Source organism: Myotis brandtii, unplaced genomic scaffold, assembly GCF_000412655.1.
Source record: "Myotis brandtii unplaced genomic scaffold, ASM41265v1 scaffold2, whole genome shotgun sequence".
Classification (NCBI taxonomy): Eukaryota; Metazoa; Chordata; class Mammalia; order Chiroptera; family Vespertilionidae; genus Myotis; species Myotis brandtii.
In genome coordinates, this window is record NW_005357451.1 from 241,030 (window position 1) to 261,325 (window position 20,296).

Here is a 20,296-nt window from a genome sequence, read left to right on the forward strand (position 1 = left end):
CACTGATCCCGGTGCTGGGAGGCATATTACCCTTTTACTATATAGGATAGAGGCCTGGTGCATGGGTGGGGGCCGGCTGGTTTGCCCTGAAGGGTGTCCTGGATCAAGGTGGGGGTCGCCACTGGGGTGCCTGGCCAGTCTGGGTGAGGGGTTGAGGGCTGTTTTCAGGCTGGCAGGTGACTGAAGCTCCCAACCGCTCCTTTTTTTCTTTTTCTTTTTTTTAAATTCTGGGCCAGCTTTAGCTCTGAGGCTTGGCTCCAGCTCTGAGGCCTCGGCTGCTGAAAGCAGGTATCTGGTTTGTTTGGGTTCTATAATCGAAACACTGTTTCAACTCCAGCTCTGAGATCCTGGCTGGCTGAAAGCAGGTTTCTGGGGTTTTGTTTAGCTTCTATATTTGTAACAATGTTTCTTAGAGTGCAGCTCAGAGCCCAGCAGTGGCAGGCGGGGAACATTGGCTTCCTCCGTCACTGGAGCAAGCAAGCCTCCTGTTCGCGTCAGTTGCCTGGCTGCCGGCCCCCGTCTTCGTTGGCAGTTAATTTGCATATCACCCTGATTAGCCAATGTGAAGGGTAGCGAAGTTATGGCTAATTACCATGTTTCTCTTTTATTAGATAGGACTAGGTGCATGAAGGTTTATTAGATAGGGTCCCGGTGCATGAAGGTTCGTGCACTGGGGGTGGGTCCTTCAGCCCAACCTGCACCCTCTCCAATCTGGGAGCCCTCAGGGGAGCCCTCTCCAATCAAGGAGTTTCTGTCTGTCTTTGCAATCATATGAGCAAATTTTCTGAGACCCCCAACCCAGTTTGGTTTGTTGCTCAGAGAATAACAGAGGCTTTTTTTTTTTCTTTGCTTCATTGGTGGAGATTTCCTGGAAGTTTTAGGATATCTTCTCTTTAATTTTTCCTAGACACTCTGATTTTACTTATGTCTCTCACCTTTGCTTTCCCTCCATCCCCCACCACAACAGTAATTTGCTACAGGCTCACTTTGCTCTAGTGTCTAGGAGATCTGTCTGCCACCAGAACTATGATTCCCAGCATTCCTGGTGCTCCCCACGCTCTGGGCTTCTGCATCAGGTCCTGGGCTGCCACCAGAACTACTATTCCCAGAATTCCTGGTGCTCCCCGTGCTCTTGGTTTTCCCTTCTTGCTCTGTCTCCATCCCATGCTCTCCCACTCTGTCAAGTCCTCCAAGCTGCCAGCTCTCCCTCTCTGCTCTCTGTCTGGTGGCTTGGGGAGCCAAGTTCCCCAAGCTGCTCCACTCTCTGCCGGCTCTCCCGCTCTACTCTCCACCCGGCAACTCTGTATGCAAATTAATCTGCCATCTTTGTTGGGTTAATTTGCATACTCACTCCTGATTGGCTGGTGAGCGTAGTGGAGGGACGGTCAATTTACATGTTTCTCTTTTATTATATAGGTATTTGACAAATAAGAATTGAATATATTTAAAGTGTACAATTTGATATTTTCACACACACACACACACACATATATGCATTGTAAAATGATCACCACAATCAGCCTAATTAACATATTTGTCACCTCATATAGTTACCATTGTGTTTGTGTGTGTGTGTGTATGTGCGTATTAACACTCAGAGCTACTCTGTTAGCAAATTTCAAGTGTTCAATACAGTATTGTTAATTATAGTCACCATGCTGCACATTAGATTGCTGAAACTTATTCTTCTTACCTAAGTGTACTCTTTCACCTCCTCATTTTTCTCTCACTCCACCTATGGTAACCACTATTCCACTCCCTACTTCTGAGTCTGTTTTAGATTCTACATATAAGTGAGATCATATAGTATTTTTCTTTCTGAGTCTCACTTATTTCACTTAGCATAATGTCCTCTAGGTTCATCCATGTTGTCAAAAACAGGTGGATATCCCTTTGCTAAGGGAGCATAATATAATATTATATGTAAGTGTTTGTTTTGAAACCTTAAAAATGTTGGTAGTCTAGTACACACACACATTTTTTTAATTTAATTTAATTTTTAAAAAGTTTTATTGTTGAAAGTATTATGTATGTCCCCTTTTTTCCCCATTGACCTCTTCTAACCCACCTGCACCTACCCCCAGGCCTTCACCACCCTATTGTGTGTGTCTATAGGTTATACATATATGCATACAAGTTCTGTGGTTGATCTCTTCCCATTCCAATAATCTGCTGATGGGCATTTAGATTATTTTCATACTAGAGGCCCGGTGCATGAAATTCATGCATGGGGGAAGGGTTTTCCTCATAGCGGCCTGCACCCTCTCCAATCTGGGACCTCTCAGGGGATGTCTAACTGCCTCTCGCAATCTGGGACCGCTGGCTCCTAACCTCTCACCTGCCTACCTGCCTGATCGCCCCTAACCACCTCTGCCTGCCTGCCTGATCGCTCTTAACTGCTCCCCTGCTGGCCTGATCTCCCCTAACCGCCTCTGCCTTACCCTGCACCCAGGACCCAGGATTCCCTCCTCCAGCTGGTCGCAGGCACCTGGGACCTGGGCTTCCCTCTCTCTGGCCAGCTGCAGGCACCCAGGACCCGGGCTGACTTCGCCCAGGCCAGCAGCAGCCACAGGGGACCGTGGGTGGGCGGCTTCTCCCAGGCCACAGCCACAGGCACCCTGGACCACAGGGTGGGCGGCTTGTCCCTCTCCCCAGCCACAGCTGCAGGTGCTGGTGCCTGAGACCGTTGGGCAGATGGCTTGTCTCTTTCCCAGGCCGCAGTCACAGGCGCATCCACTGGCACCCAGGACCACGAGGCGGGCGGCTTTTTCCTCTCCTGGGCTGCAGCCTGGCTGGTCCCCATTCCTCTCTCCCCAGTGTTGAGTGTCTGAGCTGTTACAGCATGATGGCATGAGGGCATGATGACCATTTGCATATTAGCTTTTTATTATATAGGATCTTAGTTATTGTGAATAATGCTGCAATGTGGAAATACAGGTTTCTCTTGGAGATCCAGATTTCATTTCCTTTGAACATATTCGTAGAAGTGGTAAAGGTCCTTCTTAAAGAGACAAGAAGGAGAAGGAGAAGGGGAAGGGGAAGGGGAAGGGAAAGGGGAAGGAGAAGGATAATTATTATTATTGAGGTACATAGTTAAAAGAAAAAAGGGCAATAAATATGTACCTATCAATAGCCAGTTTAAATGTAAATAACTGAAATGCTCCAATCAAAAAGCATAGGGTAGAAGAACCAAGATGGTGGCATAGGTAAATGCCAGTACTTACCGCCTCCCACAACCACATCAAAATTACAACTAAAATACAGAAAAAACATCATTCAGAACCACCTGAAATCTGGCTGAATTGAAGTCTTATAACTAGAGAAGTAAAGAAGAAAGTACATCAAGACTGGTAGGAGGTTTGGAGGTATGGAGCGGGCTGGTCCAATACCCATGTGTGGCATTTTTTAAGTTGGGAGGGATATCTCATCTGCAGTGGACTCCTTGAGGAGCAAGGGGTCCCAGCCCCATACCAGGCCCTCAGCCCAGGGTTCCAGAGCTGGGAAGAGAAATCCTTGTAACTTCAGGCTGTAAAAACCAGTGGGGTTGTCACTGAGTGACATAGTGGCTACTGTGTCACTCAGGAAATTACTCTTAAAGGGCTGGTGCACGAATTTACTTGGACTCCCTCCCTCTGAGCTCCTGTGCTGGGACAACGACTTTGGGGGATCCAGGGACATCTGGAGCAGAACTGGATTGTTTGGCATCAGTGAAAGACCTATGCTGAGACCTCCCCTGTTGCGGAGCTGACTGGCAGCCATATCTGAGTTTCCATCAGCTTGGCTCACATTGTTCCCTCCATCCTAGGGATTCCTCCCTATCCAATTTTCATCCCCACCCAAGTTGTTTGCAGCAGCTTTTCCATATGAATGTCCTGTCCTATCTCAGGTTTCAGATTTTTATAAAATCTCTCAAACAAGCAGCAGCTGGTGTTAGTGTGTTGCATACCTATCAATAAGAGGCCCAAGACCTTCACAGCGTGGCCTTGCTGGGGCACTTCCAAACACAACACAAGTAGCAGCCATCTACAGATTGATGTGTAGCTCCTGCCAGGTGGCCCCAGGCAGTGGCTGACTTTTCACCTCCTGGGAGGCCCCAGAGCCAATGCAGCTGGTGGACAGCTTCAGACTACACCAGATTACAACTCTACACATCTACAAGTGACACACTCAAGGGGCAGTCTCAGTGAGCACAAAAGCCCCACTGAAGCAAGTCCTGCTCCATAGGGGTGTCTCCTGCACAGCAGCTCTTCCACTGTAGCTGCAGTCAGTCTTCACAGCCAATTGGCCTGGAGGTTAATCCCTCCCAGTGATTCCAATAGCAATTAAGGCTCAACTACAACAAGACTGTGCACACAGCCCACACAGGGGTGCACATAGAGTGCCCAGCTCAGGTGACTGGGGAGGCTGAGCCACTGGGCCCTATAGGACACCTACTATACAAGACCACTCTGCCAATTCCAGGAGATATAGCAGCTCTACTTAATACAGAGAAACAAACACAGGGAAGCGGCCAAAATGCAGAGACAAAGAAACATGTCACAAATGAAAGTATAGAAGAAATCTCCAGAAAAAGTACTAAATGAAATGGAAGCAAACAAAATACTAGATACAGAGTTCAAAACAATGGTTATAAGGTTGCTCAAGGATCTTAATGAGACCTTCAAGGGACTTAGTGAGATTTTCAAGATCTTAATTAGAATGTCAAGAACCTTTGTGAGAACATCAAAGACATGAAAAAGGACCAATCAGAAAGTAAGCATACACTAGCTGATATAAAGAACAATTTACAGAGATTCAGCAGTAGAGTAGAGGATTCCGAGAATCAAGTCAATAATTTGGAATATGAGGAAGCAAAAAAACACCCAATCAGAAGAGCAAAAAGAAAAAAGAATCCACAAATATGAAGATAGTGTAAGGAGGCTCTGGGACAACTTCAAGCATTGTGGGGTGCATTCACATTATGAAGGTCCCAGAAGGAGAAGAGAGAGAGCAAGAGATTGAAAGCCTATTTTAAGAAATAATGACAGAAAACTTCTCCTACCTTGTGAAAGAAATAAACATAAAAGTTCAGGAAGTGCAGAGAGTCCCAAACAATATGAACCCAAAGAGGCCCACACTCAGATAATTCATAATTAAAATGCCAAGGGTTAAAGACAAAGAGAGAATCCTAAAAGCAGCAAGAGAAAAGCAGTTAGTTAATTACAAGGGAGTGTCCATATGACTGTCACATAATTTCTCAACAGAAACTTTTTAAGCCAGAAGGGAGTGGCAAGAAATATTCATGGTGATATACAACAAGGACCTACAAACAAGATTACTCACAATGTTATCATTTAAAATTGAAGGTCAGATAAAGAGCTTCACAGACCAGACACTGCCTCCTGCACACTCCCTACTGGGGATATGCCTGCAACCAAGGTACATGCCCTTGACCGGAATCGAACCTGGGACCCTTGAGTCCACAGGCTGACACTCTATCCACTGAGCCAAATGGGTTAGGGCAAAGACTTTTCTTAAAAAAGGCATGAGGTAGCTGAATGGATAGGAAAGCAAGACTTACATATATGGTGTCTACTTGAAACCCACCTCAGAACAAAAGTTACACACAGTCTACAAATAAAGGGATGTAAAAAGATATTTTGCATAAATGGAAAGGAAAATAAAGCTGGGGTAGCAATACTTATACCAGACAAAATTGACTTTACATCAAAGGCTATAGTAACACTATATAATGATATAAGGACACTAAATAATGATAAAAAGGAACAGTCCAACAAGAAGATATAATACTTGTAAACACGTGTGCGCCCAACATAGGAACACCTAAATATGTAAAGCAAATGTTGATGGACATAAGGGGAGAGATTGATGGTAATAGAGTCATAGTAGGAGATTTTCACATCCCATTGACATTAATAGGTCTTCCAAACAGAAAATCAAGGAAACAGTGGCCTTAAATGACACACTAGGTCAGCTGTGGGCAAACTACGGCCCGCGGGCCGGATCCGGCCCGTTTGAAATGAATAAAACTAAAAAAAAAAAAAGACCGTACCCTTTTATGTAATGATGTTTACTTTGAATTTATATTAGTTCACACAAACACTCCATCCATGCTTTTGTTCCGGCCCTCCGGTCCAGTTTAAGAACCCATTGTGGCCCTCGACGAGTCAAAATTGCCTACCCCTGCACTAGATCCAATGGTTTTAATTGATACCTTCTTATATTTCACCACAAAGCTACAGAATATACATTATTTTCAAGGGCATATGTAACATTTTCTAGGATAGACCACATGTTAGGACACAAAACAAGTCTCAGTACATTTAAGAAGATTGAAATCATATCAAGCATTTTCTCTGACTATATGGTATAAAAGTAGAAATCAATCACAAGGGAAAAAAAGGGAAAACACCCAGAAACATGGAGGCTAAATAACATGTTACTAAACAATGAATAGGTTAACATTGAGATCAAGGAAGAAATCAAAAGATAATGTGAAACAAATGAAAATAAGAACACCACAACTAAAAATCTGTGGGACACAGTGAAAGCAGCTCTAAGAGGGAAATTCATAGCATTACTGGCCTATCTCAAGGAATAAGAAAAATCTCAAGTAAAAAATCTAGCTGTACACTTAAAGGAACTTCAAAAGAACCACAAACAAAGCCCCAATTGAGTAGAAGGTAAGAAATTGCAATGATTAGAAGAGAAAGAAACAAAAAGGAGTCTAAAAAATCAGTACAAAAGATTAATGAAACCAAGAGCTGCTACTTGGAAAAGATAAACAAGATTGATAAAACTTTAAACAGACTCATAAAAAAAATGGGATAGGACCCTAATAAATAAAATCAGAAATGAAACCAATGAAATACAAAGGATTGTAAGAAAATATAATGAACAACAATATTTCCAAAATACTGAACAATCTGGACGAAATAGATAAGTTCCTAGAAACATACAATCTTCCAAAACTGAATCAGGAAGAATCAGAGAATATGAATAGACAGATGACAACTAATGAAATTGAAGCAGTAATAAAAAACAAAACAAAACAAAACAAAACAAAAAACCTCCTAACAAACAAAAGTATTGGACTGGATGGCTTCACAAGTGAACTTTACCAAACATTCAAAGAAGAACTAACACCTATCCTCCTCAAACTATTCCAAAAAATTCAAGAGCAGGAAACACTCCCAAGCTTATTTTATGAGACCAGCCTTATCCTAATGTAAAAACAGATAAGATAAATATACTACCAAGAAAGAAAATTAGAGGCCATTGTCTTTAATATAGATGCTAAGATCCTCAACAAAATCTTAGCAAACCAGATCCAGAAATGCATTTAAAAATCATATACCACGATCAAGTGAGATTTATTCTGAGGATGCAACGTTGGTACAATATATGCAAATCAATAAATGTGATAACCACCACATAAACAAAATGAAGGATAAAAACCACATGATCATATCAATAGATGCAGAAAAAGCATTTTATAAAATTCAGCACTCTTTTACGATAAAAACTCTCAGTAAAGTGGGAATAGAGGGAACATACCTCAACATAATAAAGGGCATATATGACAAATCCACAACAAACATTATATTCAATGGGCCAAAATTACAAGTGTTTCCCTTAAGATCTGGAAGAAGACAGGATTGTTCACTTTCACCACTCTTATTCAAAATAGTACTGGAAGTCCTAGCCACAGCAATCAGACAAGAGGAAAAAATAAAAGGTATTTAAATGGGAAACAAAGAAGTAAAACTGCCATTATCTGCAGATGACATGATACTATATAAAGAGAATCCTAAAGATTGTACCAATAAGCCACTATAACTGATAAATGAATTCATTAAAGTAGCAGGATACAATATAAATATACAATAATCAGTTTCCTTTTCATACACCAATTATGAACTATCAGAAAGGGAAACTAAGAAAACAATCCCACTCAAAATTGCATTAAAAATACCTAGGAATAAATTTCACCAAGACCTGTACTTGGAAATTTATAAGATGTCAAAGAAATTGAAGAAATTACCAACAAGTGGAAGCATATATAGTTTTCATTGATAGGAAAAATTTGTACATGGTTAAAATACCCATAGTAACCAAAGCAACATTCAATGCAACTCCTACCAATGATAACAATAGCATATTTTATGGAAGTAGAACAAATGTTCCAAAAATTTGTGTGGAACAACAAAAGACCCCAAATAGCTATAACAATCTTGAGAAAGAAGAAAAATATGGAGGAATCACCCTCCCTGATACCTACATAGCCATTGTAATCAAAACAACATGGTACTGGCATAAAAAGAGACATAGATCAATGGAACAGAATAGAGAGCCCAGAAATGAACCCACACCTCTATGGTCAATTAATATTGGACATAGGAGGCAAAAACATACAATGGGTTAAAAATAGTCTCTTCAATAAATGGTGTTGGGGAAGTTGTCCAGATACATTAAAAAAGGTGAAACTAGACCACCTTATTACACCGTATACAAGATATACTCAAAATGGAAAAGACTTAAATGTTAGACTCAAAACCATAAAAATATGAGAAAAAAACATAGGCAGCAAAATCTCGGAAATTTCCAGTCGCAATATTTTTTTGTGATTTGTCGTCTTGGGCAAGGGAAACCAAAGAAAAAATAAACAAATGGGACTACATCAAATTAAAGTTTTTGCACAGCAAAAGAAAATTATTAACAAAATGAAAAGACAACCTACTGAATGGGAGAACATATTCACCAGTGATACATCTGATCAGAAGTTAATATCCAAAATTCATAAAAAAAACTTATACAACTAAACACCCCCCAAAAATTCCAACTAAAAATGGGCAAAGCCTGCCCTGGCCTGTATCTCTCAATGGTTAGCATGGTGGCCTATGCACCAAGTGGTCTTGGATTTGATTCCTGGTCAATGGCACGTACCTGCGTTGCAGGTTAAATTCCAGCCCTGATTAGCCACCTGCAGGAGTCAGCTAATCAATGTGTCTCTTTTGCATTGATGTTCTCTCTCTCTCTCCCTCCCTCTCTCTCTTCCCTCCCTTGTACTCTCTCTAAAAAGCAATGGAAAAAATATCCTCAAGTGAGGATTAATAAACAAAAAGAAATGGGCAAAGCACCTGAATGTACACTTCTCCAAAGAGGACATACAGATTGCCAATAGTCATAAGAAAAGATGCTCACCGTCTCTAATCATCAGAGAAATACAAAATAAAACCATGATGGTATATCACCTCACACCTGTCAGAATGGCTTTCATCAATAAATCAACAACAGAGTGCTATAGTGTTGGTGGGAATGTAGATTGCTGCAGCCACTGTGGAAAGCAGTATGGAATACCTCAAAAAATTAAAATGGAAAAACTTTATAACCCAGTGATTCCACTTCTGGGAATATATACAAAGGAACCTAATACACAAATCAGAAAGAATATATGCACCCCTATGCTCATAGAGTTATTTACAATAACAAATCCATAAACAGCTCAAATGTTCATCAGTAGATGAATAGATAAAAAGGGTGTGGTACATTTCCACAATGGAATACTACTTGGCTATAAAAAAGGATATCTTACCCTTTATGACAGCATGGATGGACCTGGAAATCTTTATGCTAAGTGAAATAAGCTAGTCAGAGAAAGACAAGTACCATATGAATTCACTCATGTGGAATCTAATGAACAAAATAAACTAACACTAAATAGAAACAGACCCATAGATAAGAGAACAGACTGACAGTTGTCAGAGAGGAGGGGGGTTGGGAGCTACATGAAAAAAAAATTGAAAGGATTAAGTAAGAAAAACACAGACAACAGTATGGTGATTACCAGAGGGAAAGGAGTCTGGGGAGGAGGTAGAAGTGAGTTTAGGGGAGATAAATGGTGATAGAAAGAGACTTGACTTGGTGTAGGGAACACACAATCACGTATACAGATCATGTATTGTAGAACTGTACACCTGAAACTGTAGTTTTATTAACCAATGTGACTCTAATAAATTAAATTAAAAATATATAATCAGTATTTTTAGTTAAATTTAGCAAGAGTGTTGGTGAAGATTCTTATTCTGCCATACTGTTGGAAAAGTAATTTCAGATTTTTTATATTTTTGACATGAAGTTTGTTTGTTTGTTTATTTATTTTTGCCTCTAGCTCCCTATATATGCTTCACCACCTCTTCAATCTAAATATGTTGAAGAGCAGCCTGGTAATTTACAAATGGGCTTTGCCTCCATCCGCACTACAACTGGTCGTTATATTGGCTGGTGCAAGGTAAGTCTATTCTAATAGTTGTTCAATATTAGAGGATTTCTTATTTGTATTGCATACCAGTTGTTCCAGTTACCCATTGATGTGTAACAAACTACCCCCAAACTTAGTGGTTTAAAACAACAACCATTCTATTATATCTCATTATTTTGTAAATCAGGAATTGGATTGGAGTTCAGACAAGTGTTCTGGTGTTCACAGAGGTCACTCAGTGGGATTCATCAGGTGAATGGCCTGATCTAGAGGTCCAAAACAGCTTCATTCTCATGTCTGGCAACTGGTCACAGATGCTAGAGCGCTGGGCTCAGTTGGGAATGTTGACTAAAGCACCTACACATGGCCTCTCAGGCAAGGTGGCCAGATAACTTACATGGGCAATTCAGGGCTCCTACAGAAAATGTTACAAGAGGCCCTAGGTATGAATTTGCCAAGTTTCTTACGTATCCTCAGATGTCTACGAAAGTCTCCTCTACAGCATTCTAGTGTTACTAAGGCCAATCTAATTTTTTGAGGGAGAGGAAAAAATGCCACCCCTCAATACAAGTAGCAGCAAATAATTTGTGGCCATATTTATTCTACCATACCACTACTTCATAGATTAAAGTAGTTCAACAAGCATTTCCTAGTATGTCACCTACCATGTATAAAACATTGTTTGGCCTGTTACATGAAGTTCTGGCATTACTTTTTAAGCAAAATTTTCACTTGTTTTGTTTAGCTCATAAGATCAATTTGACTACAATGAGCTATGAGGCAAAATATAATTCACCTTATTTTGATACTTAGCCTTCAGTCAGCAGTACTCAGCAGCAGTGGAGTAAGCTGATGCAGTACTGATGTTGCTTTATCATTGGGTCAACATAAGTGTGTTAGCATCAATGTCTCAAATGTCAGTGTCATAATTGTAATGCTGGTACCATTATTTTCATCTTTCTGACCTAATAGCTATACTAATTTGCTTCAAATCTAGCCAATTGTTAACTTTGTGCCTTTTTTGTTTCTAATCCATTCTTTTTAAAAGAAAAATCTAATGATCTGATTGAAATACCAAATCTGTGAACTTGCTATTCTAGATGATATTTAAAACATCTAGTGAATATATTGTGTTTTTTTAAATTTCCTGTCAAATAATTCTAATGGTACTACTGTACTGCACACTCAGAGTGAAATATCTTAACTAATGGCTCTGAATCATGCCAGCAACTAGATGATTCATACTTTAGTCTCCTGAGACCTAATTTTCCATAGTGTCTCAAAGTTGTTTTTTCAGTGAGGTAAATTGTTTAGTGAGATACTTAAATTGCTATTTAACTATCATCCAATTTAAGAAAGATTGAAAGAACTTTATATTTGTTAATATGCTGAAACAATTAGGTTGAAGAAGGTCACTTTTGAATGCATTTCATCTTCAATGTAAACAATGTTTCCTCTCTAATTTTCCTCTAAAAATGTAATATGTTCTTTAAAAATTAATTCTGACTCAAATTACATTCTGCATTAAACTTTGAATCGTGTAGGGCAAATTCAGTTTCTACTCCTACTCCTTGATGATATTTTGAAATGTAGATAACAGTGATCCCCAGTGGTAAAAGTGAATTTCTAAACCTAGCTATGGAAATTTTTCTAAAAAAAGTTACTAGTTTGTTTCTTCAACAGTTACATGATTTTCCACTCACCTGGTCAATAAGTATAATGTGAAGGTGAAATTTTCTCAAGAGGCAGTCCCTAAAGAGAAGTAGTTTCATGGCAGTTAGGGTCTATGTTGGTTTGTACAGCTTGAAACCATAGTGAACAGACTAAACCTGTGCATCTCTGAGCACCATGAAAATATCTGAAGCAAAGTTATTAAAACCAAGATATCTCAATAGCAATAACTTATTCCTTTCCCATCTAATATACTCTTTTCCATTTTATTTGCTTTGAAAATCTCTCTTGTTTTTTTTATCCCATGGTTTAAAAGCAGCTATTTTAGAGAAGGAGACCATATATTTAGATTGTGTTTTTCGGTTCCTTCAGTGGAGTACAGCATGTCTATGTGGAATTACTATGAAAAATCATTTCAAGCCTTATTTTTCTTCTGCTGTAATTGAGATAGTACCTATCACTCAATAAATGTGTATAACAATATTTCTTGCATCAAAATAAATTAGTTGGAAACAGGTAAAATGAAAAATTTGATTTAAAGCTTTAATCCTTCCATGGGTTAATTAATCTTGATTTGTAGATAATTTATGTTGCTATTTAAAAACAAGATGGAGGCTAGCCTGTGTAGGATGCTATCTATCCTGAGATAAATGTCTTAATTAGGTTTTTTTCTCATTCTAATGTACACTTTTAAAAAAGGAGAAGATGAAGTACTTTTCTTTAGGCTTTATGTTGTTGCTGCTGCATCTTTATTAATCAGATATTGCTTCTAAGCTGAAATATACCTCTCTTTATGCTTTATTTAAATTCCATTCAATTTTCTAGGCCATTATAAAATCAGATGACAAATATTTGTATTTCTGCAATAAGTTTTGTCTGAGCTGCTCCGATTATTTTATAGGCAGTACTTATTTAATATGAGGAAAATAGTAAACAAGTATTATCCATGTTAAATAGAATGAAAAGAAAGAAATCAAGAGAAGCTAAGTTCAACAAATATCCTCATAGTGAATAAATAGGAAAGTTCGATTTAGATTTGGGTGCAATGCTGTCAACATTTTAATAAAATATCAGCGATGTCAACTGTTTGATCTAATTGTCAACGTTTAAAAAAATGCAGATATCCTTTTTCCCCTCTTTGCTTAGGGTGTTTATGTCTTTGTGAAAAATGGGATAATGGATACAGTTCAATTTGGAAAAGGTAGGTGAGTAAATCACTTGTAATTAGGAATGTTCCATTGTCTTTTTAACTTGCAATGTTAAAATGTGAAAATGCGTAGTATTTTGCTATTGATTATTAGGAAACACTATACCAATCAGTCACACCCTAGAATATTTGAGCTAATGTGTTTGAGTCTTTAGTTTGATAATGGTGTTTGGCATCAGATATAGGTTCTTAATTTTTTTTACCTAAGCCAGTTGTCAAAATAAATGTATAGAGGACACAAAGATCAGGGTAAAATTTTAAAAGTCTCTACGATATTGATATTGATGACCAGTATATATATTATCATTATTTTATATATGTTGTGGGAATTAATTCCAAATTATATTCTCATCAATCTTGAGGAATATCGTTAAATAACTGATTGCCATTAAATAATTAACAATGATAGAAGAGTGTGGCTTTGGACTGCATAGAACCAATACAATTAAAATGTATAAAAAGCCAAGAAATCTAGTCTTCTGCACACTCTCCATCTACTTTTTATCTAGGCCAGGGGTGGGCAAACTTTTTGACTCGAGGGCCACAATGGGTTCTTAAACTGGACCGGAGGGCCGGAACAAAAGCATGGATGGAGTGTTTGTGTGAACTAATATAAATTCAAAGTAAACATCATTACATAAAAGGGTACGGTCTTTTTTTTTTTAGTTTTATTCATTTCAAACGGGCCGGATCCAGCCCGCAGGCCGTAGTTTGCCCACGGCTGATCTAGGCTCACTTCTCATCCTGATCATTTTTTTTTAATCCTCACCTGAGGATATTTTTTCCATTGGTTTCCAGAGAGAATGGAAGGGAGGGATGGGGGCAGAGAGAGAGAGAAAAGCATTGATGTGAGACACACATCAATTGGTTGCCTCCTTTAACCAGAAATTGAACCCTTGACCCTTCAATCCAAGGGCCAAAGCTCTAGCCACTGAGATAATCGACCAGAGCCTGATCATATTGATTTTAACCAAGATCAACATCAGCTCTGAGGTTACTGGGAGTAGTGGCATGCAGGATTTAATGCCTACATATATCCCTAGACTATTATTTAAAGTTCTCTAATAAAGTATTTCAGTACTTACTGGATCCTACCAATGTTTGAGTAGATATGGTCAGAATAATTTCTATTATATGTATAGAGTACTTACACAATCAAGAATTTACTTTATAATAATCCATGTTAAGGTACTGACTGTAGCATCATATTTCATTGAAGAGTAATAACCTGTATTGTTAAGAAAACAAATATGAAATCAGCTTTGGAAGGAAGATTTAATTTTGTAACAAGTAACTATTATAACTAGCTTTTAAGTCACTGCTTAAATCATTATTTTGTATAGTTCTTTTGAAGAGTGTTTAAACCATTTGCTATTATCTCTAACTGTTCTGCATTATACCTATGTAGAATACCCAGTTGTATAAGTCATTTATATTAATTTTTCACTGATTTCTTGAGATGCATATGTTTATCTGAAGGATCCACCACGAGATTTTCTTCCGAAAATTGGAGTGATTACAGTTTCAGGATTAGCAGGCTTGGTTTCAGCAAGAAAAGGTAGGGTTTAAAAATATATATATATTCTCTTTTTCAATTATAGTATATTAATTTCTGAATTTTATTGTCACAGGAAAACCTCATATATTTTATTGAATATTATTAGGATAGGCTACCTTAAAACATTCAGATTCTACAGTACAGCATGATTACTTTTATTAAAACCTTTTTGGGTTTTTAAGAATATACATATTTCCAGAGATGTTCAACATCATTAGTTATTAGAAATGCAAATGAAAACCACAATGAGATACCACTACACACCTATTAGAATGTCAAAAATTAAAAAGGCTCTCCCTCCATGGAGCACGCCCCTGCCTTCTGCCTTTCCCTTTCTCCTCTCCCTGCCCCCACACTCCTCCGGCCCTCCATCCCCCACACAAAAAATATAATAAAATTAAATTAAAAAGACTAACCATACCAAGTAGATTTGAGAATGTAGAGCCACTGAAACTCTCAGACACTACTGGTGGGAATATAAAATGGTACAGTCATTCTGAAAATAGTTTGTCATAAAGTTAAAGATATGCTCACCAAGAGACCCAGTAATCCCACTCTTGGGGATTTACCCTGGAGAAATGAAAAACATGAACACAAATGTTAATAACAATTCTATTCATAATCACCAAAATTTGGAAACAGTCTAAATGTCTTTCAGCAATTAACTAAACTGTGGAACATCAAACAAAGGAACACTACTTGGGCAACAAAGGATGAACCATTGATACATGCAACAGTCTTGATGAATCTGAGTTAAAGAAGCCATTCCCCAAAAGTTTAATATTGTATAATTTCATTTATATGACTTTCTCAAAAAGACAAAACTATTGTGCTAAAGAGCATGTCTGTGGTTCCAGGGGTTAGGAATAGGGAGAAGGTGTCAGTACAAAGGGATAGCATGAGATGTTTTTAGGAGCAATAGAGTTGTTCCATATTGTGATTATGATGGTGGTTACATAATTCCATATATTAAAATGGATAGAACTGTACACCAAAAAAAGGTGAATTTCTAGTAAGATCATTTAAAAATAATATTTTTAAAAATACAGCTATTCCTATTTATATTGTAATGTATCATTGTTTCCCATCTTGTAGATAACTATTTTTAAAAGGTCTTAAGAATCTCTAGCTATCAAAAAGAAAAAGATCTTGAGAGTTTTACAGTAATGTAAAACTAACCACTCAAACTACTTTTCCTTGCTTAGTCATGACAACCAATTTTCTGGAGGCTATATTAAGGATTTGAGACAGGGATACTGACGTACGTATGAGAGAAAAATGTATTCCCTCCTGGTCCTGAGATTGCTGGAACTGACATCAGCCATCTCAAAATGGAGTTTGGAAAGTAGGCAACTGACTCACCACTTTCCTTTAGCACAGTGGTTCTCAACCTTGGCTGCACATTAGAATCACCTAGGAATCTTTTTAAAATCCTGATTTCTGGGCCTCATCCGGAAATTTAACTCCGGAAATTCTGTTTCTTTGTTATGGGGTGAGGCCACACATTAGTAACAAAGAAACAGAATTTCCGGAGTTAAATTTCCGGATGAGGCCCAGAAATCAGGATTTTAAAAAGATTCCTAGGTGATTCTAATGTGCATTCCTGGTCAAGAACCACTGCTTTAGCACATGAGACTTGATATATTTTCTTTCTTTCCCCCGTCCTTGCACTCGGTATCTCTACCAAATTTGTCCTTCCTTCCCACTGTTCTACTTGTGTAGAGAGTCCCTAAGACCATCCCCAGGTTTTCCCATTAGCTAGGAAGACTGAGAGGACTCAGCCTGCAGTCATATTCATGGCTAGGATTTATTACAGTGAAAGGATGCAAAGTAAATCATCAAAGGGAAAAGGCACATGAGGCACGGCTTAGAGGAAACCAGGCATAAGCTTCCAAGAGTCCTCTCATAGTGGAATCCTCCACTAATGACTTGTGACGTTATGTCAGATATCAACCAGGAAAGCTCTTTAGAGACTGAGTGACCAAGGTTATTATTGGGGCTGCTCATGTACATATTGTCTGTCTAACATCTACGCAAATTCTAGACTCCCAGAAGGAAAGTAGTTGTTCATCATAAACCACATTACTTATACAAACAATTTGGGTACAGTGTACCATCTTATCAATCAGGGAATGTTTACTGTCATTGTAAGGAACTGCTTACCAAGCAAGTGCCCAGATGCCAGCCAAGAGCCAGCCTGGCAAGCAGGCCTTTCTAACAATGGCAGTCTTAGACATATTCTGTTGACTTTTTTTCCATCTTTAAATCACTTTCTTCATAAGCATGTGGTGAATTTTGTATTTTCCCATTTTCCACTTCTGGTTATAGTAACCCTCTCAGCAGGCATTACTGCTTCCTCTCCATAGTCAAGCCCTTACTAAGCATCAGTAGTCATTTTGGTCACCTTTCATTCATCCTCTGTCCACAACTAAGTTGCCAGTCATTGTCCCCAAACTAAATTACATGGGGTTGGAAGTCACAGCTCTGAACCAGTCTGGAATCTGTTATCAGATAACTTTATGTTTGGTTTTCCCAGTCCTTAAACTTTCTTTCACTTTCCCTAAACTGTAAAGTTGCCTGCAAACACTGCCAGATACTTTTCACTTTGGTCTTTCCTGATATATCAGATAGGCTGTTTCATTTTAAATTAAGGGATGTAAGAGTTGTTCCAGAGAATAAAAGTACTTACCACCAATTACAAATCCCATCATTTAACTACCCAGATCATATTTAAAGATTCTAAGGTACCCAGACAAGCATTTAAAGATACATATTGTTTTGCAACAATGGTCTGTTGAAATTAAGCTATGGCTTAGAGTGATGGGTTTCAAACTGTTCTACAGAACCCCAGGTTCGATGGAAGTTTAGGGGTGGTATGAGGAATAGGGTAGGGAAAAGCTATGCAGGTGGGGCTCAACACTGGGCTTCCCTCCTGCGGGCTAATCAGAGTAGTTTCAAGTTTATAGGTTTTATATATGAAGTTGATAGTGACAGTCTGTCTCTAAGATTTGTTTTAAAAAGGATTTTGCTGTACAAAATGGTTTGAAAATGACCCTTAGGTGCTTAGATAAGACACTTTTAGAAATGAATTGATTATCTCAAGTTACTTGCAATTATTAAACTGTTACTTCACTATCCTAAGTTAATGACACGAAGGAATTACGTACTTTTTAAAGTCCTTAGCTGATTAGTTAATTGGATCTTTCACCTTCTTAAACACTTAATCATAAAAGGATATATAAAGAAAGTCCATTTCAGTTTAACATGGCTTAGGACATGAAAAAAATACCTAGTTTAAAAAAGAATAAATCATCAATCCCCTTTGTATAGGTAATTATCATGTTAGATTGAGAATACCTTATTAAATTAGATGTGAAAACTAAAGTATATTAATTGAACTGTGATCCTTAAGAACATCTTGATTGGTATTATTACCTAATGTGTAATTTAACATAGGGTGATGGCTTAATAGGAACAAAGAGAATATTAAGAGTACAAAAGCATCAAGTTTCTGGTAGCATCCATTAGGAGTTTAATAGTTTGTTTGAATTTCTTAGGTTCTAGATTTAAGAAAATTGCTTATCCATTGGGATTGGCCACTTTAGGAGCAACTGTTTGTTACCCAGTTCAGTCCGTAATAATTGCAAAGGTAAGTTGATTTTAAGTGAAAGCTGCATTTCAGTATTTGTTTAAACTCTTGGTATGATCATATTTAAATGTCATACAGTATCTAGAACATTTAATTTTCAGCGAAATATATTTAGTGTCATCTCTTATATTGGCAAAATCACATTAGCATCTCAGCATGGCAATGCCATTCCTAACTATATGATCATCACAAATAAATAGGATGAATTTGTTTCAGTATAATTCATTATTATAAAGGTTGTGTGATGATTAAGTTCAGAGACACTGAATTAGAATTTATGTGGATAGCCCAACCAGTTATAACTCAGTGACTGAGCATCGACCTGTGAACCAGGAGGTCACAGTTTGATTCCTGGTCAGGGTACATGCCAGGATTGCAGGTTCAATCCCCAGTAGGGGGCTTGTAGGAGGCAGCCAATCAATGATTCTCTCCCATCATTGAAGTTTCTATCTCTTTCTCCCTCTCCCTTCCTCTCTGAAGTCAATAAAAATATATTTTTTAAAGAATTTACGGGGATAAATACCATTCTATTGTAGAGTTATGTAAAATTCAAATAACAGAAAATTATACCTGCTGGCAGCTGTCATTTGGACAGATTAACATAATGTAAGAAACATCCATTTGTTAGGTACCCAGACAAGATAACAGAGGCTTCTGAAAGTGGGGGAAAAAAATACAGACACATATACAAACTCAATTTTGAAACCATCTGGAACTAAGTAACATTTCCCATGAAAATCCATATTATGGTTGTTTTGTCATTTTCATGTTAGTTTATCTGCAAATCCAAATATTTTCCTAGTAATTTTAAGAACGTATGTCAGTATTTTATTTTGTTTTTAACACAGATTCTGAGTGAGGAGAGCTTTATAATAGGCAGTCTTTTCTTCCTTTCCTTCTTCCCTTAATTACCAATATTTAAAATATCCCCTCACACTTGAAGCAGTATATAGTGCTACCAAAAGGACTTTCTGTACTTATCATTATGGAAACTCTTCAATTATTTTATGTAAATAAAACTGTGTATTCAGTACTTTAGAATGTCAAGGATATAGCACCCTCTGTAGCTTGTAATATAATTAAATTATAAAGCATATAGCAAACAAACAGAACATTATTCATTAAAACTTGTTATACTTGAGATAATTGATGAATAAAATGATACATTTATTTTTTAAAAATATTTCCTAAAATTGATGAAGGAATTAACCACTTCAATTCATGTAATATTAGTACAGAAAGCAACCTTTGAGCTCATTACATTCAACTTTCTCAGTCAACAGTAAGGAAACTGTAGTCCAGAAAAATTTCACGGTATCTATCTAATTTGTCTAGGGCTCTATTCAGCTTCAGGTGTTGTATTTTCATGTCCATTTCTCTTCCAAGTGCATGATACTGCCACTGATTCTTTTTGTTTGTTTACAGTAATCATATCGTGGATTTATCAAATAAAATTGATATGTACTCATCCTTAAATAATTTCAACATTACAAAAAAATGTGTAGGAGAAAACAAACTAACCCCATGAAATTATTCCATTCAGAAAAACTATCAGTGCTAAAATTTGATAGAATGTTATTCTAGTCATATATTCATGCCTGCATCGAGATAGAAAAATAGGTGGGTGAATAGGCAGATATGATGTTATAAGAACAAGATCATAGTATACATAGTATGCATTTTATTTTGAATTAAATAAAGTATTAAATTCAATTTACTTTGACAGATGGAAATAAAAAGAAAAGAATTGCTTATCTTTAAATAAAAATTTATATGTTAAAAGTTATTAATATAAATTCCTAAACAAGATCATATACATAGTATGCATTTTATTTTGAATTAAATAAAGTATTAAATTCAATTTACTTTGACAGATGGAAATAAAAAGAAAAGAAGAGCTTATCTTTAAATAAAAATTTATATGTTAAAAGTTATTAATATAAATTCCTA

At 37.4% G+C, this 20,296-nt stretch overlaps 1 protein-coding gene across 6 annotated transcripts in view; it reads left to right on the forward strand.

The window, feature by feature from the left end:
* Positions 1-20,296, forward strand: part of APOOL (apolipoprotein O-like) — a 106,163-nt gene that overhangs the window by 43,931 nt on the left and 41,936 nt on the right. For all 6 annotated transcript variants that reach the window (XM_005865255.2, XM_005865256.2, XM_014538867.1 and 3 more), the window contains 4 exons: positions 10,172-10,291; positions 13,079-13,133; positions 14,599-14,697; positions 18,255-18,346. In XM_005865255.2, coding sequence (XP_005865317.1) covers positions 10,172-10,291; positions 13,079-13,133; positions 14,599-14,697; positions 18,255-18,346 — 366 coding nt within the window. The remainder of the gene's footprint in view (positions 1-10,171; positions 10,292-13,078; positions 13,134-14,598; positions 14,698-18,254; positions 18,347-20,296) is intronic.